The 26,372-nt window shown below is 41.7% G+C and overlaps 1 protein-coding gene across 7 annotated transcripts in view; it reads left to right on the top strand.

Moving 5' to 3' along the window:
* Nucleotides 1–26,372, top strand: part of bcas3 (BCAS3 microtubule associated cell migration factor) — a 937,438-nt gene that overhangs the window by 367,568 nt on the left and 543,498 nt on the right. For 6 of the 7 annotated variants that reach the window (XR_007449398.1, XM_049576752.1, XM_049576750.1 and 3 more), the window contains 2 exons: nt 11,296–11,492; nt 11,864–11,961. Coding sequence is in view for 6 of the 7 variants with exons in the window: in XM_049576752.1 (XP_049432709.1) it covers nt 11,296–11,492; nt 11,864–11,961 (295 nt within the window). In the remaining variant the exon portion in view is untranslated. Of the gene's footprint in view, nt 1–11,295; nt 11,493–11,863; nt 11,962–14,641; nt 14,662–26,372 lie in introns of those variants that run through there. The other variant, XM_049576755.1, reaches the window with a different exon arrangement.

Raw genomic sequence — 26,372 nt, 5'->3', positions numbered from 1 at the left:
CCCCTAATTCACACTGATGCGTAGCCATGACAACATAGGCTACCTGTTTTGCCAGGATTTTAAGAATGGAAGGGAGCGAAGTAAAACTATGAAGTCAGGCGATACTATGAGGACTTGTTGATTAGAACAGCCTTGATAACAATGTCTATGTCGTGTACAGTGCTCGCCGTTGGCTCTGGCGCACCTCTTGACAATGCTTGACAATAGCTTGAAAGCGTCTTGTATCTGTGCAAAATTTGTTACCAGGGAGCAGGGTATCCGCGGATCCTTGAAAAGTCTTTAAAAAGTCTTAAATTCATGTATCTAAAAGTAAGGCCTGAAAATATCTTAAATTCATTAGAAATGTCTCGGATTGGTCTTAAATTCATTACTCAAAGGTCTTAAAATTGTTGCGAAAAGAATATTTAATCTGACTTTATTTATTTTCTTTTTTTTTATTCTCGCGGCACTTTTCTGTGAGTATCCATGCGCTGTCCAGTAACGGCGTGTGCTGGTGGTAGCACATACACAATGAATGGGTTCATCAGCGGAGGTCTGCGCTTTGCGCGCTCTGTGTGAAAAGGGCTTAACGGCGCGCGCTGGCCACCTGGCACTCAATATGCTGCTGTAGTGGTTTGTTTTCCAGACATGTGAGTATCTTTGAGCAGTGAAAGTTAGTATTTATGACTTTTTACTTGTCGGCAGTGATTTGTTTTCCACAGAGCTCTACGTGTGAGCATTTTACTTGCATTTGCGACTAAAAATAGTTTTGTGCCAGCAAAATAAATCATTCAGCACGCTGTGTGAGTACAGATTTCGGGTCCATGTCATTGGTTCGACAGCCCATTGGTTCGACATCCCATTAGTCCGACTGTCCGCGGGGCTGACCGGCTCGCGGCGGGTGTATGGTGCGCCGCGACCGGCTTGAGGCGGAGCAGGCTCACAGCTTATGTATTTGTCACTTTCTTTTTCATTTTAACCCACACCATGATCTTTTCCTGACCCTAACCAAGTGGTTTTTGTGCCTAAACCTAACCAGACCTTAACCACAGGGCATCATGATGATTTCGGAACAGACTTCGGAACAATGAGTTTAATATGGTCGGAACAATGGGATGTCGGACCAATGGGCAGTTCCCCAGATTTCAACCAGCAGCAGAAACAAAAGGCGAATCATGCAGGTTGTGGGTTGAACGGGGGTCACAGACAGGAATACGGTGGTCAAATAGCCTACTGCGGCTCTGCAGCGCAAAATAACGGCTTACCGGCGGCGACAGAGAAGTCCGACTCCAGGTCTCAGTAGCCTAATTTCCTCTTTTGTTGGCGTCATGACTGCCGTTCACATTTCTCTCTGTGGCAGCTAACGGTCCACAAACCTCACCGCACTTTAGGGACTGTTCTTTACTTGTCAGGGGAGGAGGGTGGCTGGTTGATTTTTATTTTATTTAATTATTTTATTTTTATCCCCCCTATGGATCACTTACAGATGCTGTTTTTTTATGAATAAGTCAATAAGTAATTTATTCCATTGAAATATCAGTGATGTATTATAGAAAAGTGATTTATCTTTTTTATAAATGACAAAAGGCACATCTGCCTCATTTTTGCTGTGGTATCATGATACTACTCAGAACCGTGATACTTTCACTGGTATCATACTGTGGGTCCCAGTTTTGGTACCGTGACAACACTAGATGTCACAACCATTCCATTCGGAGTTGCGCAGTGAAGCAGCTCTGGTGCCGCTTAAAAAAGTGTTCCCCCACTTCTAATTTTACAAATTAAGCACTGGTTATAGTACAGTGGGATCCCCCAACCATCGCTTATATTTATAGTTTTTTCGGTCTTAAATTCCATTCAAGGTGGCGTTAAAAAGGTCTTAAAAAGTCTTAAATTTAACTTACTGAAACCTGCAGATACCCTGAGGGAGGCGTTTTCACATTCCCTGCAATCAGAGATTTAATTTTACTCCAGACGAACTACATTAGGTATGCCTCTAATAGAAAAACCAATCACTGTCTAATATGGGAAACACCTATGGCCTGGGGAACATTTTGACACAACACTGGCAAATACACCTGAAACCTTTGGTGCTTCGTTCCACTGCCCACCAGACCCCCATTATAGCAGATGTTATTGTATGTTTCACAACCATTAGCACTGTGTAAGCCACTGCTGGTTAGCCTACAAACCAACAAACAACATAAGCAAATTAAAAAAGCCAGCTAAACTTAATGTTCTAATGCGTGTGGTAGTTGCTGATTTTGGTGCACAACAGACTCCTCATCCGAGTCTGGGTCTGACCTCGGCTCAATCATGCATACCTGAATCTTTTCGATGTTTCCTCTGAGCTAATGTAGCCATCTTGATGTTGACTGCTTTTTACCTGGTCATCCTAGGTGTTTGTTAGTGCTGGAGAAAGGAAAAAATAAAAATTAAACCTACAGCAAGGATGGTGAGTGGGGCAGAGGCCAGATTCAGAATTGAAGAGTCAGTGTGCTTCAGGTCCTTTTACATTGTTTTTTCTTTGAACTATTATGTGGGAAAATTGTTAAACAAAAAATTAGTATGAGGATTAGTGGTGGGAAAAAAATGCTTCAGCATAGTATTGCAGTATTTTGCTTTGATATTGTATTGATACACGGACGCCTAGTATCGAGCCTTTACTATATACATTATTAAATTTTGCAAGTACACATTTTAATACAACTTTTAGTACTAAAATAATCAAATTAATTGCTTTTTCAGTCCACTAGATGATACTGATGGTTTTTTTGCTGGTGAGGTCTGCAGAGGTCTCAGTCAGTGGCATTTGGCAGGAAGTTAATCAAAACAAAGATGGAGGCACTGTCGGCATTAAAGTCAAATGTCTGGACTTATTTTGGATGTTTTAACATGAAAGGAAAGGAGGACTTGGATATGACACATGTGATTTGTAAGCAGTGTCATATGAGAATAAAATACTCTGAGAACAGGACGAACATGAGGGCTCACCTCATACTCCACCATCCAGAGACTGCGTTAGCCACTGACTACCAAGCTAATGCTAAACTTGCCCTGCTGAAAAATCAGCCGACACTGGACACACTACAGAACTACCATCCAACTCTGAGAGAGCTAAGAAAACAACACAGTCCATCACCTACTTCACTTGCAAGCATCTATGACCATACACTGGTGTCTTTTTTCACCGACAGAGCCATACCCAAGCTCTACAGAAGCAAAGCATAAAGTTGAGGAATCTTTGAGTACAGCAGGAATGGTGGCATTAACTTGTGATGCCTGGACATCAAGATCAGTGAATTTTTCCACGACTATAACAGCACATTATCTCACAGGGAACTGATGACTGCTGTCTCATCTTCTCCAAACTAGAGCAGAACACAAATGTCACATCAGACCATTGCTGACCTGTCTGCTTTGCATCACATTTTGCAGCAATAAAAATGATTAAAGTCAGATGAACAGACTCAAAACTTTTTACCGTATACGGTAAAACTGATGTTGACAAAGTTGTCCTTTTGGGAAATAATTTGCAGTTGTAAAAAAGGTAATGTATGGAATTATGTTTTATCGTAATACTCAGCATATCGCAATGTCAATAATATTGTATTGTGACCTAAGTGACCTAAGTATGGGGACAATATAGTATGGTGTGTTCTCTGGTGATTCCCCCCCTAGGCATTTTCACATACTTAAAAATGTGTCTGGAGGGGGACTTTTAGATTTTTGGAGGACACAGCTTTATTTCTCAAGGAGCAAATCAAAACAGCTCAAATGAATAGTTTTAAATGAAACAAGATCATGCAAGTGTACAGTACAGGCCAAAAGTTTGGACACACCTTCTCATTCAATGCGTTTTCTTTATTTTCATGACTATTTACATTGTAGATTCTCACTGAAGGCATCAAAACTATGAATGAACACATGTGGAGTTATGTACTTAACAAAAAAAGGTGAAATAACTGAAAACATGTTTTATATTCTGGTTTCTTCAAAATAGCCACCCTTTGCTCTGATTACTGCTTTGCACACTCTTGGCATTCTCTCCATGAGCTTCAAGAGGTAGTCACCTGAAATGGTTTCCACTTCACAGGTGTGCCTTATCAGGGTTAATTAGTGGAATTTCTTGCTTTATCAATGGGGTTGGGACCATCAGTTGTGTTGTGCAGAAGTCAGGTTAATACACAGCCGACAGCCCTATTGGACAACTGTTAAAATTCATATTATGGCAAGAACCAATCAGCTAACTAAAGAAAAACGAGTGGCCATCATTACTTTAAGAAATGAAGGTCAGTCAGTCCGTAAAAATTGCAAAAACTTTAAATGTGTCCCCAAGTGGAGTCGCAAAAACCATCAAGCGCTACAACGAAACTGGCACACATGAGGACCGACCCAGGAAAGGAAGACCAAGAGTCACCTCTGCTTCTGAGGATAAGTTCATCCGAGTCACCAGCCTCAGAAATCGTAAGTTAACAGCAGCTCAGATCAGAGACCAGATGAATGCCACACAGAGTTCTAGCAGCAGACCCATCTCTAGAACAACTGTTAAGAGGAGACTGCGCGAATCAGGCCTTCATGGTCAAATAGCTGCTAGGAAAGCACTGCTAAGGAGAGGCAACATGCAGAAGAGATTTGTTTGGGCCAAGAAACACAAGGAATGGACATTAGACCAGTGGAAATCTGTGCTTTGGTCTGATGAGTCCAAATTTGAGATCTTTGGTTCCAACCGCCGTGTCTTTGTGAGACGCAGAAAAGGTGAACAGATGGATTCCACATGCCTGGTTCCCACTGTGAAGCATGGAGGAGGAGGTGTGATGGTGTGGGGGTGTTTTGCTGGTGACACTGTTGGGGATTTATTCAAAATTGAAGGCACACTGAACCAGCATGGCTACCACAGCATCCTGCAGCGACATGCCATCCCATCCGGTTTGCGTTTAATTGGACGATCATTTATTTTCAACAGGACAATGACCCCAAACACACCTCCAGGCTGTGTAAGGGCTATTTGACCAAGAAGGAGAGTGATGGAGTGCTGCGGCAGATGACCTGGCCTCCACAGTCACCGGACCTGAACCCAATGGAGATGGTTTGGGGTGAGCTGGACCGCAGAGTGAAGGCAAAGGGGCCAACAAGTGCTAAACACCTCTGGGAACTCCTTCAAGACTGTTGGAAAACCATTTCAGGTGACTACCTCTTGAAGCTCATGGAGAGAATGCCAAGAGTGTGCAAAGCAGTAATCAGAGCAAAGGGTGGCTATTTTGAAGAAACTAGAATATAAAACATGTTTTCAGTTATTTCACCTTTTTTTGTTAACTCCACATGTGTTCATTCATAGTTCTGATGCCTTCAGTGAGAATCTACAATGTAAATAGTCATGAAAATAAAGAAAACGCATTGAATGACAAGGTGTGTCCAAACTTTTGGCCTGTACTGTATATGAAAGAAAGGGGGTAGTTTGCAGAAATGAAGATAATTATCATTTTCCTCTGCATTTCCCTTCAGCTGGACAGAGCTTTTTTAGCCTCTTTAGCCTCTTCTTTATTGTTGTGTTGTTCTGGTAACTCCTCTCTCATTAGGGTTGTTTCCAGCTACAGAAGAAAGCTGTTTTAAGCAAGAAAGCACTGTTAAACCCAATGGATGCTACCACACCAACACCAAACTGATGAACTTAGTGGAGCATTTAGCAGAAAGCTGATTACTTCCCTGAGGAGCTGGTGGAGGCCAACACAGAAATAGAAGAAGGAGGAATATCAGACTCATATTTGTCCAAATAAATGCTTATGTTGCTCTGTGTCTGCTGGATCTGTAAACGGGAAATTGTTTGGTGATAACATCAGTTATTTGTTTTTGGCTTGTTTTACTGCCCCAAGTGGCCAAACTGCACTAAGTGCAGGTTTAAGGCATTATCTCATCTGGATTTTTACCCTGATTTGGCAGAATGCTCTGAAATTCAACCTTTCAGAGTTTAGGAGAACAAAATAGGATTGTGGTTGGAACATGCCATCCTCCCATCCCAAGTAAAAAGTATGCATTTGATATAAAATTGAGGATTAGTACTCCAAATACCCAGTCTGTCACTGCAAGGATTTATTCTTCAATGTATTCTACTTTAACATGATCTTGTCTGTTCATATTTGCATTCAGCATTTGGACATTAATTCTTTGGATTCAGTCACATTTACTCTTCTTGCTGAATTAAATGGGATGACTTTGTGGCTTCCTCCTAATCACAATTGACATCCTAAATTGTGCTGAAGTGTTCACAGCATTTGGTCAAAGAATGTTTTAAAAAAAATGTACATACCCCCTTGTTTTTCAGCTTGGTTAACCCTCAATGCACTCATCTCTGGTGTCGGCAGGTAACCCACTACATTTTTACCATCAATAATTCCGCTGCATGCATAATTGATTGGTTAAAATGCACCCCACTTAGCTTGCACAGGCCCTGGTCCATATCTGCCATGATAGTTTGCCAGGAGCAAAACTATCCATTGCACTAACCTCGATTTTTGTCAGCATCCTGTCAGAGCAGTGGTAGTGATGTATTCCTTAGGTTATTTTAACCTTAGCTCTCACCTAAGATGATTTGGATGTAGCTCCTTTGAAAAATTTCCAACTATCAATAAATTTAGGATAAAAAGACCCAATCAAAACAAGACAAGGCCTACGAGGTAGTTTTCCAGTTGCACCCTTTTTTTGGAGAAAGATCTGTCAATTTTGATGTGATGGAAAGGGTGTGACTAGTTCATAGCAGTTGATTGATAGTACTACTCTTGTGATTTAACTTTGGTTCTTCTATTTCATAATTCTCCCTCCTGTTTCATTTAGATTTAACTCATTCTGCTACACCTATTTTACTGCAGTCTCTCTCTGTGTAAAGCTGGTGTATCTCATTATGATGACAAAAAGAGGGGACATAAGACAAGGCAATAAGAAAATGATATATGGTAACAAATATTGGAGACATAGGTGGAGAACAAACAAGAGTCATGGTCGGAGCTGGCTGTAGTTACGCTATGATTGGCCAGTCTGCACTCGAGGGATGGGAATGAGCGAAGGGTCAAGAGAATCAATTGCACCACTTTTCATTTGAACCCTGGCTGCAACTGTGTTACATTAAGAGTCTGAGGATGTTAAGACATGTCGATTCTTGATTCTTGTTACTGTATATACCACAGTCCTAACACATACTGCAACAGCCGAAATACATCATGTGTAATAATGTTTTCGGATTGTCAAAAACATCTGAATCCACCAAATCAGATGTATAAGAGGGTTTTAACCTAACTTTTTGTGTTTATAACCAAGTGCTACATCATGACTGAATGTGAGAAAAGACTATCCAAAAGTGTGTCTTGGTCTGTCCATTTGTAAGAATGTTCACATGGGGACAACAAAAATATGCAAATAACACAGTAAGTGGAGAGACATCAGGGAGGTGGTGGAGTGCAATCAGGAGGCAGATTTGAGGCCGTCTTTTCATTCCACTTTTGAGGATTGCCTTTCAAAACAAGAACAAAAACTTTTGTCTATACACATGGGGCTCTAGTTTCCCGGCGCAGCTCAGGGTGGCGCAGGGTGGCGAACCCTGCGCAGAGCTAGTTTCGAGCAGTGCAACCCAAGTGCGCTCAGTTTGGTAGTTTGGCAGACCGAGGTGCGCTGAGATGGGTGTGGCGGCGCAGCAGGGGGAGGTGTCGATAGATCCAGCTTGGCGCAGAGACAGTTTCGTGCCAAAAGGCTTCGCCGAAGGTGCGCTAAAAGCTCGCCAACTGAAACCACGTCTACTGTCAGCGCAGGGGGAGCGCAGCCGGTGTAAGCGGAAGTTTGGCTGACCGGCAGACAGTGCGCACACGTCACCAAAACCTCACAGGCAGGTTTCCAGAATATCAGGCACATTAACGATGCAATAAATATCCAAAAAAACACTATTCAATGCAACTATCTGCAATCAGCACATAAATGTATCTCTATATCGACTGTCCTGTCACATCTGATGTCAGATCAAAGGGGATTGGCACCGTTTGGCACATTTGGCACGCGTAATGGAAACCCAACCTGATTTGATTAACACAGTTGCAAACTAATGAGTTCATATCCCTCTCAGCCAACCACAAACAGCCACAGCATCAGATAGGGAGTATATATTCAGCATCTGTCATCTTAGAAAAGTCAAAAGGAAAGAAACCGAGTGAGACTGCGATAGAGAAAGAGAGAGCGCACGCGCACGAGAGAAATGCAAGATTGATTTATAATTGTGGTGACTTCCTCCCAGGCTACCTTTGCATCATCAGCCCGTGGAGGTCTGCTCGCAGTTCCATATATTCAGACACTGCGAGCTTGGACCTCCCGGACCAAAACATCAGTTTCCTCCTGGGAGAAGTTTGGCCATCTGACGCTGCTGCTCTCTTCCGCCATGGCAAATTGAGTAAACTCTCATTACACCTTCGTGCAGCGCATTTAAGGGCGAGGAGAGGGGCTCATTTGATTGGTGTGATGTGTGTAAAACCCACTCCACGCAGGTGAGCTGCGCCTCCGCCGCGCCCGGTCTGCAAAACTAGAGCCCGTTGTCTGACAATGTTGTATAACCTAATAAGCATGCTGACACCTTAAGACTCACTGTACCTCTCTGATAAAACCATGGCCAGTGCATGCACATTTCTATTTAATGTAGTAAAGCCATGCAAGAACCTCCTGGGTTAAAAAATAATGCCAGTGTGGAAGTGCCAAAAACTGAAGCTCCTCAGATGTCCAGTTCGGGCTGGCTCTGGAAGTCAGTCAATCCCCATAAAATGTCCAACTTTACAGCAGAGATAAACATGTTTACAGCCTGTTACAAAAATGGTCTTGTTTTTTATAGCCATTTTCAACATTCATGGCAACTGTAGGAGGGGGTGAATTTTTATAACACTGACTCTTTTACTTTATATTAAGGCTTAAATTTATTCATATGTAAGGGTGGGGCCACCTGAGTGCCATGCTGTCTGTGAGGCATTGCCATAGTCTCTGAGTCTATCCACCCTCCCATCCAAATACGGTCACTTCTGGCTCCAAGAAACCAAACTGATGACTGCCAAAATGCTGAATTCAAAATGTCAGGCTTCAAAACCTGAGTCCACATACCAATGAGTGACATCACAGTAGCTACATGCATTTTGTTCATGCTGTTTATGGGTTGAGGCCACTGCAGTTATACAGACTTATGTCTACCTTGGCATTGACCAGTTGGATTTTTGGGAGAGAGAGGGAGAGAGAAAGAAAATGTGTTTTGCCGATTAGTTAGCTTGATGCCCAGTCTAGAGAGGGTATGGGTATGAAGGCAAATCTGCAGCAACACGTCATCGGCTGTGTCCATCAAGATGGGAGGGGGAGGGGCCTGAAGGTTGGCACGGGACTGTAACATCTGGACCTTCCATCCCATTGCAAAGAAAGCACACCGGCAGCTGTTCAGCCCCATGGCTGGGCGTGACATTGATGGTGTTAATTGGCAAAGCACATACACACTAAGGGGCAATCCTCCTCCCTCCCTCCCTCTCTGGCCCATTTGCACTGCTGTGATGGACCACCTATATCTAAGTGAGTATATGCATATGTGTGTATAAACACAGACACACAGAAGAATAAAGGGAGTGTAAGCTCTCACTCTTTGAGAGTGTGCTGAAAGCTCGGCTGAGGTGAGAGATGAACATGTATGAAGTAAAGATAGAGGTGTGTTAAGTGCTGCAGGGAGTTGAGTTGAAAAGTCAGAGTTAGCGTGTGAGAGCAATGAAAAGTGGGAGACCAAGGCAGGAGATGGTTAGTCAGTAAATTCAAGGCAAAAAGGAGATGGAGAATGGAGCAGGCAGTAATAGTCCAATGTTTATGAGTCACCCACTCCGTAGATCTCTCCTATCTTACTTTCAGCCAGCATTAGTGCTGCTCAGTTCAGGCACCAATGGACTGCCTGCCATGCCAGCACCATCTTATTCTCCCAGTAGGCCTCACCTCAGCATTGCTGCCATGTTGTTGCGCATGTCATACTTCTATTAACCCCCTGGGAATGTTTCCCATTATGCTGCTAGCACTCCCAACACACACAAGACTTTGACAAGTTCTGACAGCATCCCCAGATTTTCAGTGGTGCAGGAGTACAGCAAGCTTTTAGTTGGATGTCACGTAACTGAGTTCATATGAGTACTGCATTTGATGAGTATTGGCACATGGCTCAACGCTAAACCATGTTAAATCTACTGATGACAAGTCCTCAGGAAAACTACCAGGACTCTTGACTAAACGTCGATGGATTGGTAGAGGAGAGTATGTCTAGAGAGCTATACAGATGTTTTTTTGATGACAGCGTCAGTCTGTGGGTCGTTTTGTGGGTCAGGTGTCTAATCTGATCCAGACTGGAATATCTTCACAACAATAGGATGGATTGTCATGACGTTTTGTTCAGGCATTCATTGCTCCCAACTGAGAAATCCGTATGACTTTGCTGATCACCTGACTTTTCCTCCAGAGCCCCCACAATGCCACGTTAAGTGGTTTTGACTGAAATGTGACAACAATTGAACAATTGGATTACCATGAAATTTGATACACAACTTCATGTTGACCTCAGAATAAAATGTAATAACTTAGGTGATCCTGTAACTTTTATCTAGCGCCTACATCATGTCAAAACTTGTATTTGTACATTACTTAAATTTATGACTAAATACCTGCAAAACTAATGGTATTTCCATCAGCCTCAGCTGTACTCTGTGTTTATTGTCAATTAGCATATGGTAGCATGATAACAAAGAATTAAACTGAGATGATGAACATGGTGTTGGGAACGTGTAGGTTAATAAGCATTTAAATGGCTGTCAGGAATAATTGATTTTTTTTTAAAAAGTTATTAATTGCATAAACGTATCAACTTAGTCTCATAAAATATATGAAATTATCAATTTGGAACATCGATTAATAAAGTAATAACTAGAACCAAAGTACCATATAAATAGCTGGTAAAATGAAAGGATTTGTAGTTTTATATTGTAGAGATTGGCAAAATTCACTGTGCAATATTAGAAAAATGTCTCTGAATCATACCAAGTACCCACACTGCTGCTCTTGTAAATTTTTATGATAGCTGGAGTTTTTTATGTGGTCATAAAGCAGTCTTTGTTTGATTTGATTAAAATCATGAAGATTTCAGGTGTGAGAGCATGTGATGTTATGATATACAATGGGGGCTTTATTTATCATAGAATATGGACAACAGGCCACAGGAACACACAGACAGGTGTAAGATATGTTCACTTAGAGATTGCATTGGTATCTTTATATTTTCAGGTGGAGATTGTGACCCATACAGGGCCCCACCGGCGCCTGTGGATGGGCCCCCAATTTCAATTTAAGACTATTCACCCCTCAGGTCAGACCACAGTCATCTCCTCCTCCTCCTCAGTCCTTCAGTCCCAGGGCCCCACTGATGTCCAACAGCCCCTGTTGGACTTTGACACAGATGACCTGGACTTACACAGCCTGAGGTACTTTGACACTATCAGCAATAATAAACCCAGTATTAAAGTTTTGATTTTGTTGTATGAATTTATAATCAGAAAACTCCATAAAGACGGTTTGCAAAAGATACATGCATATATTTTAACAAATTAGGATGCCATCACTCTTATTTCCAAGAAATCATGCAAACAAGAGTGTATATAGGAATATTATACTTAGAATCATAGATTTCACCACAACTATCCCTCTAATGTAGACAGCTTTACACTTAATCACTGAAACAATGGCTTAAATCATCCCAATGGATTCATGGAACCAGATCCATTCAAAGAGACAACTAAGGGCCTAAGTTTCCATTGTATGTGTGTTATAATGTACATAACCTTTATGTGCACAGGATCCAACCAGTTCGTTCAGACCCAGTCAGCATGCCCGGTTCATCACGGCTGGTGGCTGATCGTAGAGGACAGTCTAACATCATGGACACAGGATCAGGTAGGACACTTTATTAGTGTACTCTACTGTATTTGAATACCTAATCCTCTGCTCTGTGATAGGGTTGCACAAGTAATCGAAATTTATTCACAATCACAACTTTGGCTTCCCACAGTAAAATGAAATGATATGGAATTAAAATGTGTGCTCCGCCAATTGACAGCTGCATATCAAAAAAAGCGTTCTCTAACGTAAGAGCACCCTTCACTTTGGGGGAGCTGTCAGTTACACATGCACCCTGTGGAAAAACTTGTCTAAATGTTGCAACTGCAGACGAGCTAAATGAAAATGATCCATTCATCAACAGTCGTCATCTGTTGTTTGGAAGTATTTCAGATTTAGAAGGGAACAAATCATATGCAAAGAGTGCATGAAACTTGTGTCTGCACTGCAAAGCAGCACAACTAACTTGTTAAACCACCTGAAAACAGTCTGCAGTAAGATGAATGCATGAAGGCGAAGAAGAATAATGACACTTATGTTACTTCACTGAATCCCCATCCTTGCCCAATGTCAGCTTAGACATCCACTATTGTGCCAACGCAAAAATAATACAGTAGCGGAGACATATCAATAGGACATGCACTGAATTCAGTTGAGTGGATGCCAGGATTTTTTAATTAGCAGGAATGTAGCACAAGGTGAAAGTGAGAACGGTGCTCAGCATCAATAAGCAAACGTAAAACCAACAAGGACAAAAGTCAACCCCACCAACCCAGAAACAAACAGGGGAAGCCAGATCAGCGAGAGGAAATAAAAGACAACAAAAATTAAAAAATCAATGAATTAATAAAAAAAAATTATATATATATATATATATATATATATATATATACAGTACAGGCCAAAAGTTTGGACACACCTTCTCATTCAATGCGTTTTCTTTATTTTCATTACTATTTACATTGTAGATTCTCACTGAAGGCATCAAAACTATGAATGAACACATGTGGAGTTATGTACTTAACAAAAAAAGGTGAAATAACTGAAAACATGTTTTATATTCTAGTTTCTTCAAAATAGCCACCCTTTGCTCTGATTACTGCTTTGCACACTCTTGGCATTCTCTCCATGAGCTTCAAGAGGTAGTCACCTGAAATGGTTTTCCAACAGTCTTGAAGGAGTTCCCAGAGGTGTTTAGCACTTGTTGGCCCCTTTGCCTTCACTCTGCGGTCCAGCTCACCCCAAACCATCTCGATTGGGTTCAGGTCCAGTGACTGTGGAGGCCAGGTCATCTGCCGCAGCACTCCATCACTCTCCTTCTTGGTCAAATAGCCCTTACACAGCCTGGAGGTGTGTTTGGGGTCATTGTCCTGTTGAAAAATAAATGATCGTCCAACTAAGCGCAAACCGGATGGGATGGCATGTCGCTGCAGGATGCTGTGGTAGCCATGCTGGTTCAGTGTGCCTTCAATTTTGAATAAATCCCCAACAGTGTCACCAGCAAAACACCCCCACACCATCACACCTCCTCCTCCATGCTTCACAGTGGGAACCAGGCATGTGGAATCCATCCGTTCACCTTTTCTGCGTCTCACAAAGACACGGCGGTTGGAACCAAAGATCTCAAATTTGGACTCATCAGACCAAAGCACAGATTTCCACTGGTCTAATGTCCATTCCTTGTGTTTCTTGGCCCAAACAAATCTCTTCTGCATGTTGCCTCTCCTTAGCAGTGGTTTCCTAGCAGCTATTTGACCATGAAGGCCTGATTCGCGCAGTCTCCTCTTAACAGTTGTTCTAGAGATGGGTCTGCTGCTAGAACTCTGTGTGGCATTCATCTGGTCTCTGATCTGAGCTGCTGTTAACTTGCGATTTCTGAGGCTGGTGACTCGGATGAACTTATCCTCAGAAGCAGAGGTGACTCTTGGTCTTCCTTTCCTGGGTCGGTCCTCATATGTGCCGGTTTCGTTGTAGCGCTTGATGGTTTTTGCGACTCCACTTGGGGACACATTTAAAGTTTTTGCAATTTTCCAGACTGACTGACCTTCATTTCTTAAAGTAATGATGGCCACTCGTTTTTCTTTAGTTAGCTGATTGGTTCTTGCCATAATATGAATTTTAACAGTTGTCCAATAGGGCTGTCGGCTGTGTATTAACCTGACTTCTGCACAACACAACTGATGGTCCCAACCCCATTGATAAAGCAAGAAATTCCACTAATTAACCCTGATAAGGCACACCTGTGAAGTGGAAACCATTTCAGGCGACTACCTCTTGAAGCTCATGGAGAGAATGCCAAGAGTGTGCAAAGCAGTAATCAGAGCAAAGGGTGGCTATTTTGAAGAAACTAGAATATAAAACATGTTTTCAGTTATTTCACCTTTTTTTGTTAAGTACATAACTCCACATGTGTTCATTCATAGTTTTGATGCCTTCAGTGAGAATCTACAATGTAAATAGTCATGAAAATAAAGAAAACGCATTGAATGAGAAGGTGTGTCCAAACTTTTGGCCTGTACTGTATATGTATAAAGAAAGAAGAAAGAAGAGAAAAAAGTACAAAAAAAAAAAAAACAATTTGTGTGAGATAGGGGAATATTACAGCTTCCATACTACAAAGGTTAAAAATGGTTGATCCTTTAATAAAACAACAGATTTTCTCCAATTGTAGATAATATATAACTTCCTTGATCTAATGTCCATATGTTGGAGGTGAAGAGTCCTTCCATCTACACAGGATGAGCCTTCTGGCCAGAAGTGAAGAAAAAGAAACTAGAAAAGCACTCAGAGAGTGCAGACCTCCACCAAGTACGTGATATTCCCTCCCCCTCTGCATCAGATTTTGCAGCCTGCATCACAATTAGGTTATGTGATGTATTCATTTTGTTTTTATTTTGTACCAACACAGAATATAATATGTTGTTTTTTTTTTTTTTTTTTTGTATTTTTCACTTTCTTTTTTTTCCAACACAGAACATTAATTTCAACTTTACAATTACAACAATATTTAGCAAGTAGAACAAGATGTGTTGTCTGGCCACCAGATGGCACTATTTTCACCTTCTTTAGAAATTGGAATTGCTGCTGAGGCTGTCAGACGATAGACTTTATTTATTATTATTTTAAATTTTATCATCTGTTCCTTGTCTCATTATCCACCTTTCCTGAAAATTTCATCAAAATGTCAAATTCTTTAACTAGCTGTCAAAAGAGGCATACGTGCCATCAATATAGAGATCATGTAGTGAGGTCATTTCATTGTCTGACCATATATCAAATGCTGCATCTATTGTAGACGGAGTTAATATTAGGTTCTTTGCCACTAGTGCGGCAAGTGAAGGGTCCACTACTTTGAAGTGCTGTCTGAACTGATAACATTTTTTTAAATAAATAGCATATTTTACAACTGGATTTGGTGTGGTTTGGATAAACACTGTAGTGGCAATTTAGCACATAATATTGACAGAGGAGTAAACTGCATGGATGCTCTCTCTATTATTACCCAGCTATCATTAACGTCATTTCTTAACCAATATAGTATTGCTCTAATGTTAGCTGACCAATAGTGGTATAGAAAATTTGGAAGTGACATGCCTCCTGTTTTACGAGGTCTTTGTAGTATTCTTCCCTTGATTCTGGATGGTTTCTTGTTCCAAATGAAGGTTGAAATTTGACAATTTAAATTGCTGCAAAAGGATTTTGTAAGAAATATTGGCAAACAAAAAATATAGCTAAAATAATCATCTTGATTAAGTTAGTTCTTTCTCCAAGAGATAGGGATAACAAGTCCCAACGGTCAAAGTCCTGCTTCATGCGTAACAGAAGGGGTTTATAATTGGCTTTGTATAGGTCTTTATAATCACGTGTAATCCAAGTCCCCAGATATCTAATTTTTTAGGACTGATTTTAAAAGGAATTGAAGAAAGGGAGATATCCCATCAATGACTACCCTGAGCCAACATAACATTCAGTAAACATAGTACAACAATGAGTTAGTATTTGAGTAACAACACTGTTTGATATTACAGCACACACATACTATCTACTTCTCTTAATCATCGTCAGTCCCATGGGAGCTGTATTTGGAAAAAGTGGGTATTTTACAGTTTTGCTTATTGTGTCCCATCCTCTGTTGTTGTAATGATGTGCTTCGTAATGTAAGCCATGGCTTCATTTGGGTCCAGGAATTCTTTGTTTGTCCCGTTGTGACTGATATGAAGCCCGGTAGGGAATAATATCCCATAGCGGACACCTCTCTGCTCTTGTAGTAGTTTCCTGGCGTCTGTGGACGCAGCTCGTGCCTTGGCCACACTGGCTGAGTAATCCAGGAAGATGGCGATAGGCTTTCCTCTGAATGTGAGCAGAGCTTGACTTCGAGCCCAGCGGAGCACTTCCACACAGTCCTGGTAGTAATGTAATTTAGCCACAATTACACGTGGCTTGCCGCCGGGGTTCTTCGGTGTGAGGCTCGATGTGACCGATCCGCGAGAATGTCCTTTTGCATTTGAAGCACCTCAGACAGTAGGTGAAAGTGCAACAAAAGTATTTTCTCCCTCAAAACAATCAATAATCATATTGAATAATTGTGATTTCAGTACTGATCAAAAAAAATCGTGATTATCATTTTGGTCATAATTGTGCAGCCCTATACTGTGATTTAACTTTGGGTCTTCTATTTCATCATTCTCCCTCTTGTTTCATTCATTCATTCATTCATCTTCAAACCGCTTCATCCTCTTGAGGGTCGCGGGGGGGCTGGAGCCTATCCCAGCTGACACTGGGCGAGAGGCAGGGTACACCCTGGACAGGTCGCCAGACCATCGCAGGGCTGACACATAGAGACAAACAACCATTCACGCTCACATTCACACCTACGGACAATTTAGAGTTATCAGTTAACCTAGTCCCCAATCTGCATGTCTTTGGACTGTGGGAGGAAGCCGGAGTGCCCGGAGAGAACCCATGCTGACACGGGGAGAACATGCAAACTCCTCACAGAAGGGCTCCCATGCCCGGGATCAAACCAGCAGCCCTCTTGCTGTGAGGCGAGAGTGCTAACCACCACACCACCGTGCCGCTCCCTCCTGTTTCATTTAGATTGAATTCATTCTGCTCCACCTATTTTACTGCAGTCTCTCTCTAGGTAAAGCTGGTGTATCTCATAAATCACATCAGTTGAGATCATCAGACTCTGTTGTTGTGCTCTGCCATTCTTTTACTACTTGACATTTACTCTCCCTGTATTGACTTCTCTCAAACACATCAAGTGAAACTTAAAGTCTCAGTGTTATAATAATGTTTCATGAGGCAATGAAATAGAAAGCCAAATTGTCTGTTTTTTTTTTCTTACAAATGTGACTAAAAGTGAATTTATTGGAGCATGATTTCATTTGTACTTCAGGATATTAGGTTGGCAGAGGCTAGAAATAGGTATTATGGCAGGGTGTACAATTTCTCCATTAGCATTCACTATGGCAATGGAAGTAATCATCAGGGCTTCCAAGTGGGTAGTAGGTGGGGAGAGACGGCAGAACGGGGTGCATCTTCCGCCAGTTAGGGCTTACATGGATGACATGACACTGGTGACCGCAACAATGCCGTGTACAAAGAGGCTACTAGAGAAGGTAAATAAGAACCTCAAGTGGGCCAGCATGAAGATCAAGCCTAGTAAGTCTAGAAGCATCTCAATACAGGGAAGGAATACAGGAGGGAAGTTAAGTGATAGGAAGTTTGTCATAGATGATGAGGAAATCCCAACAATTAGGGAAAAGTCAGTAAAGAGCTTGGGTAGGTGGTACAATGTGGAGTTGAATGATGAGGAACAGTTGGTGAAATTTAGTAAAGATGTGGCTGAAGGATTGGATAGAATAGATAAATCAGAACTTCCAGGAAAGTTGAAGTTGTAGTGTTTACAGTTTGGGCTATATCCTAGGTTAATGTGGCCACTGTCAATTTATGAAATTCCAATATGCCTTGTAGAGAGAATTGAAAGGTCGGTTAACTCCTATAGTAGGAAGTGGTTGGGTGCTTCTAGGTGTCTAAGTAGTGTTGCATTGTATGGAAAAGAGATACTTCTGCTGCCAGTATCTAGTTTAACAGAGGAATTTAAATGTACCAAGGTCAGGACAGAGAGGACGTGGTAGTTAGGAATGTGGTTCCAAATCCAACCAAGGGGAGGAAATGGAAGCCAAGATTGGCAGTTCAGGAGGCAGAGGCAGCTCTTAGGCATGCAGAGATTGTAGGTAATGTTCAGTTTGGCCGTGTAGGCCTGGGGCTTGGCTCAGGCAAACCGCTATGGAATAAAGCAGGTCCCAAAGATAAAAGAAAGCTGGTTGAGGGATACGTAGACAGAAGGAGATATTAAGGGGTACAAAGATAGTGGCCCAGGCTAAGCAGGGACAGTGGTTGAATTGGGAAAGTGTAGAGAAGTGGAAGCTAAGTTGGAGGGACCTGTGGAATATGGAGGAGAATCGTATTAGATTCCTGATAGGGGCTATGATGTGTTACCAACCCCCCAGAACCTAAAATTGTGGGTAAATGGGGACCCATCATGCCCATTGTGTTCAGGTACCGCAATTTTATTTTGTCATGCTGTAAAGTTAGCTTGTCACAAGGCCGGTATACATGGCGACATAAGCAGGTGTTAAAAAGTTTATTTGCAGGCAACAAAGGAAAATGAAGACAGGCAAATTCAGAAGGTTTTAAGGATAGGAGTTTAGCAATTCAGTTTGTCCATGAGGGGGAGAAATACAGAAGTGATAAGTCAGTAAGGAGGCAAGGGTGTGGCCGCCTATAAGGTGCTTGTGACTGGGAAATGCAAGTAGATTTAGGGGGAAAGCTTGTTGTTCCCCAGGAAATAGTTTGTACCAATCAGAGGCCTGACATAGTGTTGTGGTCAGTGACTCAACGGATAGTTTTTTTCATTGAGCTGACAGTTCCTTGGAAAGACTCAGTGGAAGAAGCCTATGAAAGAAAAAAGCTTAGGTGTGGAGACTTAGGAGCAGAAGCTGAGCAGCGAGGGTGGAAAACTAGGATTTGTCCAGTGGAAGTGGGGTGTACAGGATTCATAGCAAGATCAGCTGTCTCGCTCCTGGGGGAACTCGGAGTGCAGGTACAGAGTTTGAGGAAGACAGTGAAGGAAATGTCAGATGAAGCGGCTAGATCTAGTCAGTCGATTTCGATGAGGAGGAATAATGTCAGTTGGGGGCCAGCAGGGGGACCTACTAGGCAGGGTACATAACTCCTTGAGATCAGGTGGAGAGATCCACCAATCAGTGCTCTCAGGAGAAAATCCAGGAAGAGGAAGGTTACTGTATGTAAGTGTGGGAGTGGCCTATTTGAATCCCTTTTGTTTGAGACCATGCTGCAAGGTGAGTGTGTTTGCTGATTCCGTGAGTAAATATTTTCTATCTTAGTTAATCCTTTCTATCACCCTTAACTTTAGATTATATTGGAGTTATGATATGTAGCGTTTGAAATAGGGTATGGTGAATGTGCTAGGAAAGGTAGTATCGGCACAGTCACTACCTGGAACCTGCATAAATGGAGCCTGGGTTTGTTGAAGGTGGCAATGCTGTTTGCACTGAGAAAGCCTGTGACTTTATCTTCTATATCTCCTTTAACCTTAGCTTATATTGGAGTTATGATATGTAGCATGTGAAATGGGATATGGTGAATGTGCTAGGAAAGGTAGTATCGGCACTGTCACTACCTGGAGCTCGCATAAACAGAGCCTGGGTTTGTTGAAGGTGGCAGTGCTGTTTGGGCTGAGAAAGCCATGTGTAATGTAAGGTAAAGGAGGTTGTTGGGACGGTGCGGGGAGCAGTCAGAGTTGGCATTAGGGGAGTGTCTCTGGGAAGCCAGAGATAACTGTCTAGCCTCCTGAAGGTGTCGTGGGACCAACTAGACGAAACACTGGTGAAAGGAGGTTCCCACCTGATGATCCCAAAGACATGTTAGTTATCACCGCTCATAGGTCTGCATAGTTAAACCTTGCCATAATAGCTTATCATATTATAGGGCTTAGGAGGTTATTCACTGAGTGCTGATCCTTTATGTAGAGCACAAATTTCTTGTGTTTATTTTATATTTTATGCATCAAATATTAGAACCTTCCCTCATTGCAAGCAAGGACTTACGTTACAGTGGAAGAGTAAAAGGAAATGGCCACTTTAGAATGAAAATACAGACAGTACTTACTGACTCTCATGCCGACAAGAAGTCCAGTGTAGTTTTTTAATCCACAAAACTCGTTCGGGGTATCGGAGGATAACAGCTAGCTGGAATAACAGATACACTTGAAGTGCATGAAACCCACATTTTGAAAATGTAATAAAACTCCGCTAATGCATTTCAAAAACATCAGAACAGCTCGTCCGTTCTAATCCTAAAATCCTAATCTAATTCTAAGTGTCCTGAAGCCGCAGCATGCAAAATTGACTTGAAAAGATGTAATTTACTCCACTTTAATAGCATAATTTCTCATGTGGTCAGTTAGCCTGCCCTGCAGGCGTGCTGTGTTTACATGGCAACTCGCGCGAGACTCGAGAACTAGCACCACCACTAGCCATCAGCTAGTCTTGCGCGAGTTGCCATGTAACCTCTGTTGGCAGGCCCGTCGATGCTTTCATGGTGGTGTAGTTGGGGTAGCCAGCAACAGAAGCAGCCTCCTTCGTTGGTTGTTAGGTCGAGCAGCTGGCTATACCATCCAAAGAGAGCAGGTAGCACACTCGCAAATAAAGTTAGTGTGACATATAGGGTATTTATGTGTATCTGCCCTAGAGCTTAGATCGGGCCCAAAAAATTCAGCTCGACCTGGCCCAAGCCCATGCACATTATGTCCGGGACCAGCCCGGCCTGTCCAATTAACTGTAATTATGGGCCCGAGCCCGATTTAAACCCGACATTTTTCAATAAGTTGGCTGTTATAATTAAGAGTATTAAACCACATGTGTTGTTATTTGAATGACAGAAACATAGGATCTTAATGAATGGCGCAACACGGAAGCATGATTATGTAATAAAACAGGTGTACAGTGGTGGAAAAAAGTTTTCGGACACCCCATGCATTTGTGAAATATTGCATTAAGAATCACTCGTAGGTCTTCATGTGCAATTTCTTTTAGTACAGTCACAGCCAAAATACTAAATAAATCCTAAAAAAGCCATTAAAAACTTAAAATTGATTGGTTCCATAAAAATACATAAGAAATTTTGAGTATTGGGTCATTTTGGTACCAGTGATGAAGGTCGTTCTTTTTATTAAAAGACACAATTTTTGTTGCCAAGCTTCGTGTCTACATAAAGCCAGCACATTTGAAAGTTCTTCAGACACAAAAATGGCTAAAACAAGGAACCTAACGCAGGAAACACGCCTGAAGATAAAGATTCTCAGCCAGGAAGGGTACAGCTGCCGCTGGATAGCCAGGAAGTGCAGATGCAGTCCTTCAGCAGTTGGATACACTCTGCAGAAATACAGACGAACCAACAGCTTGAAAGACAAACCAAGATCTGGGCATCCAAGGGTTTCTTCAGCAAGAAATGACCGCATCCTGATCCGCATGTGCAGGCAAAACCGCCAAATGACATCACAGGAGCTTCAGCAGCAGTGGTCAAACCAAACTGGTGTCCAGTGTTCCACCCGCACTGTACGTGGCCGACTTTTAGATCATGGCTTAAGGTCCTACAAGGCTATCAAGAAGCCCCTGATTAATGAGAGAGAGAGGTTAGCCCGGTGTCGTTGGGCCCAGGCACACAAGAACTGGACAGCCAGGAATTGGAAGAAGATTTTGTGGTCAGATGAGTCCAGTTTCCAGCTTTATCTTCCTCCTACTAATGTGAGGTTATGCAGGAGGCCAGGGGAAGCATTATCTCCAGCATGTACAGTACCTACTGTCAAGCATGGTGGAGGCAGTATCATGGTTTGGGGATGCATGAGTGCTGCTGGTGTTGGTCATCTCACTGTCTGTGATGGCACATTGAACTCCACCAAGTATTGTACCATTCTCGAAACCCACATGCTCCCTTCTGCGCGTGCACTGTTCCGTCAAGTATAAACCAAAGAATTTAGAAGAATTAAAAGCAGTAATTCAAGAAGAATGGGACAAGATTACCCCTCAACAGTGTGAAACGCTCGTGGGGAACATGCCAGCCAGGATTAGAGCTCTACTACGTGCCAGTGGCAGGACTACTAAATATTAATTTGATGATGTGATGGTTTATTTATTTTTTGTTCAGTTTTGAACGCATTCTCTGTTATTTGTTGACTTTGATACCGACAATGTTGAGAACTGACATATTGAAACTGTTAAGAATTTAGTTTTGTTAGTTTTTCTTGTAAACAATAAACAAAAAAATATAATTTGTATTTGTTTGTATCTGTCTAATGCGGCCACACCTTTTGAAACACAAAAAAGATTTCTCCACAAATATTTCATGATAATATTTGAGATTGTGTAAAATTTTCAGGGTGTCCGAAAACTTTTTTCCACCACTGTATATTTTAGGATCCAGGTGGTGAAGGGCTGTGCGTGCACAATGTTGCAACATTGTAACTGAGGGCTGAATTCACAAAAGGATTGCGTGGCTTTTGCGACCGCTAAACTGGTAAAAATGGAGCAAACACATACCGTATAATTCACAAAGCACGCGCAGAGGGTGAGATGCTCCACTAACTGTGCTGCCAAGCAGATTTCTATGCAAATGAGCCTCATTGATAAACAACGTCTAATTCACTAACACCAGCGCTAATAGCCACACGCAGTTTGAGTGAAGTAAATACGTCTTTAGAAAGCTGGTGCAAACTGGGTGCTCCTCTGTGGAAGCCTCTCGCCCAGACTTTCTACTGATCGTGGCAGCAGTGACCGTCTGTTAAATCAGTCTGTAAATAATATTTTGACATTATTATTATAATCATTATTACTTTAATGGCATCTGAAGATACTGATGCGTTGAACAGGTGACAGTCTGCGGTCGTTCTCAAAACGCACTTCTGTCACGCACTTCAAAAGCAACTTTCAATAATTTATTTTACGAAATGGGGGAAACAAATGTGAACAAAAACGGTTCCATAATTCATATTAAATTCAAAAGACAACGAAAAAACAGCTACAAGTGAGAGGGAATAGTGATAAAGTGGTCAAACTTGGTCAAATCCACAACCTCAACCCATCCAACACTATTAGACTGACTCACCAGCAGACATCACTACATGAGGGTATACAGTATTCAGTACTTTGCCAAACAAAGTCTGCCATTGTTCTGCCACGGTGTTCTTGGTGCAAAGCCAGCATTTATACTTTGCCATGTGTGGCTTATTGCAATCGGGAAAATCAGGGGCAAACTACACTCAGCTGCCAAACTTTGTGGGTGTGTTTGCGCTGGTAGCCTATATCATTAGCGCAATATCCTTTGTGAATAGGACGTTAAGACGGAGCAAACTGCGGGTGCAAATGAAGTGCAATTCAAGGTGCTATCAGCGGCCGCAGTTCATTCTTTGTGAATTCGGCCCTAAGTTTGTTGTAACTTTAGGCTATGTGTCATACAAAGTGTGGTTTAATTTTATTTTTTATAATATTGTAGGCGGACGTGTGGAAAGGATGACGCAGTTATTCTGCAATTAAACCACCGTTTATTACTGAACAGTAGAGGTTACTGTTGGCCGTAACCACTCCAAAACAACCAACAAACAACAACTTAGCTGTAACTCCATCTGTGCACTCCTGCTCTCTCCTCCAGCTCGCTCATACACACACCAGCACGCGCACTCACACAGCCCTCCTCATCCCCGTCACACTCGCACCCCGCACCTCATTCAATCTCAAACATGCCATTAACTCACAGAACATTGACATTATAACAGAACATTTACTGCACGGTTGCTACAATACATAGCCTATAACATTATCAAATCATAGCTTTAAGGGCCCGTCAGAGAGAGGGGGGCTCCCGGCCCGACCTGGCTTGGGCCTGCGGGCTGGGTCGGGCCGGGCTCGGGCTCGGGCAGAGAATCTAAGCTCTAATCTGCCCACTCAGTTCTGACATTAGTTTTTATTTTATGTGATTTTGTATCTTTACAGATACCATACAGATCCCCCCATTCAATTTAAAGCATAACTGATTTGAGTAAAGGCACGAGAGAAGAAAGACCCACCTACCGTTTTTTTTCCCCGTTAAAGGGGTTTTTTTGGGGAGTTTTTCCTTATCCGCTGTGAGGGTCATAAGGACAGAGGGATGTCGTATGCTGTAAAGCCCTGTGAGGCAAATTGTGATTTGTGATATTGGGCTTTATAAATAAAATTGATTGATTGATTGATTGATTGATTGAGAGCAAATCTGGGTATATAAACGGTTGGTTTGCGCTGCGTTCTTAAGTTGGCAGTTACACCTAGAGTAAAATCACTGTTTGTTTTCATTTATTGTTTCAGGTCGGCAAAATGTCATCTAAGCACCTTCAGATTTTAGTTGTATACCCTTAATAGATAATTTGTTTATATAGTTTGTATTGTCTTTTGTGATATTGTTTGAGGGAACTGTAACGTAAGGTAACTGCATATGAGTGGATGCAACCGTCACAAATGCTAGCGTAGTTCCTCAGGGATTTAAGCTATTATTACTTTAATTTTGACAATCTAACCTGTGACAACACATTGGCTAAGGTTTTAAGGACTGTAACTGTCGGTAGCTGTTGTTGATTTTGTTGAAATATATTGAATTATAATTTTATGGGTTATTGTTTGTCGGACGATTGAGCTAAGCTAACTAATGCTAAATTCAGCTGTCACTTGTTACCATAGCAACGGTAAACATTCACATAAGGGCTAAGTGCAGAGTGCAGAATCAAGCTTCATTGTAAATATAATTAAGATACATTATATTTAACACAGGATGTGGGATTTTAGTAGTTAGTCAACTTTTAGAAAAGAGCTATTTACCATCGCTCTGACGTCAAACAGTGGAGACAGGTAATAAAATACTGTGGTTATCCTATCTACACGCAACTGCTGGCACCGGAGTCTTCCAAAAACTTCACCCTGGTTTCAAAGAAATGCAGTTTCGGGGGTCCAAAACTGTGGTTGCTGTGGCCCAACAGCCAAATCGCATAGAATAATACACAGTTTCAGAAGTACATGGGTCCGTGTGGACTAGGCCTTAGAAAAGTCTGTTTAGGTCTGTCTGTTTAGGAAAACAAAAATCTACAATTATAATTTAGCTACTCAGACACTGCACATATTACTTACTTTAACTACTACTACATGTACTCAGGTGACACTCTGCTGTAGTTCAAAGGACAGTGAGTATAATAGTAAAGAGATTTCCTTTGCTGTTGTCTGACAACAGCACATTCACATTCAAGTGGATTATAGTCAGTCTTAAACACTGGCCATTCACTAGCTTTGTTACATCCCACCATGCAGAGTTGTGAATGTTGTGCTGCATCCCTGTTGTTTTCTGTCCGATTGTTATGTGCACTGTGCCTTTATTCTGTTAATTAATATACTGTGAGTTTTTGAATAGCCCCGTAAAGTCTATCAGCCACTGAACAGGATTGATTTAGTCATTTTGATGTCCCTCTATGTCTCTACATGTCTTCTTTAATCTGGTTATGATGTTACAATAATCCAATCACACACAGAAGACAGGATTCCCCTTTAAAATATGTCTTTCACTGTCAAAGTATAATGCTGTTACATGGGCCAGGTAAGTGTGTGTGTGTGTGGGTGGGTGGGTGTGTCGATAGGTGTGTGGGTGTAATATTGACTGGGTGAAGGACTTATTTGAAGGGCTTGCATGACAATATATCCTGTTGCCTATTGTTTGATAAAAGAGATAGAGGAGTGACTGTGGTGTCTGTAGAATTATCTGATGTGTCTGACTGAGACTTCAGTCAGCTGATCTGCCCTTACACTGACAAGTAGCCACCCCTGGCTTTTTCACTCGGGTGTCAAGAAATATTTACAGCTTGTGTCACAAGAAGGTGTGTCACGAATAGTTTCACATATCTGATAGGATTGTTTTCTGCTCCATCTTTCTCTGCCTGTCAGCACATAGCAAGAGGTGCTTTGCACCCACACAACTGTAATAAACAGATAAACATAGATATGGTTTAGCCATTATTTGTTGACCACAGTTTCTCTTTTTTACTGAGCATGGACCAGTTCGGACCAGCATTCATCCACTTACATCATGAAAGCTTTTTCACAGTGTGATTGATGGCATATTTATTGCAGAATTGATTTAAAACATTTGGTCTTTTTTTGTAATAGTAAATAGTCATTCTTTTGTTCCATTGTGGGTTTTGATGAGAGTTTTGTTTTCAATACACTAATTTTTGTTTCAGAAGCTATTGTATGAGCTTAGAGTGTGCCCCTTGAATAATAATTATAGACTTTTTGTAGTGTTTCGGTGTAATCAGTAAATAAATAAATACAACTAATAAAAATGTATTATTTAAATGTGCATTTAAGATT

The sequence above is a fragment of the Epinephelus fuscoguttatus genome, linkage group LG5 (genome assembly GCF_011397635.1).
Source record: "Epinephelus fuscoguttatus linkage group LG5, E.fuscoguttatus.final_Chr_v1".
Lineage (NCBI taxonomy): Eukaryota > Metazoa > Chordata > Actinopteri > Perciformes > Serranidae > Epinephelus > Epinephelus fuscoguttatus.
The sequence above is the reverse complement of the archived record's forward strand: the minus strand, read 5'-3'. Positions and strand labels throughout refer to the sequence as shown.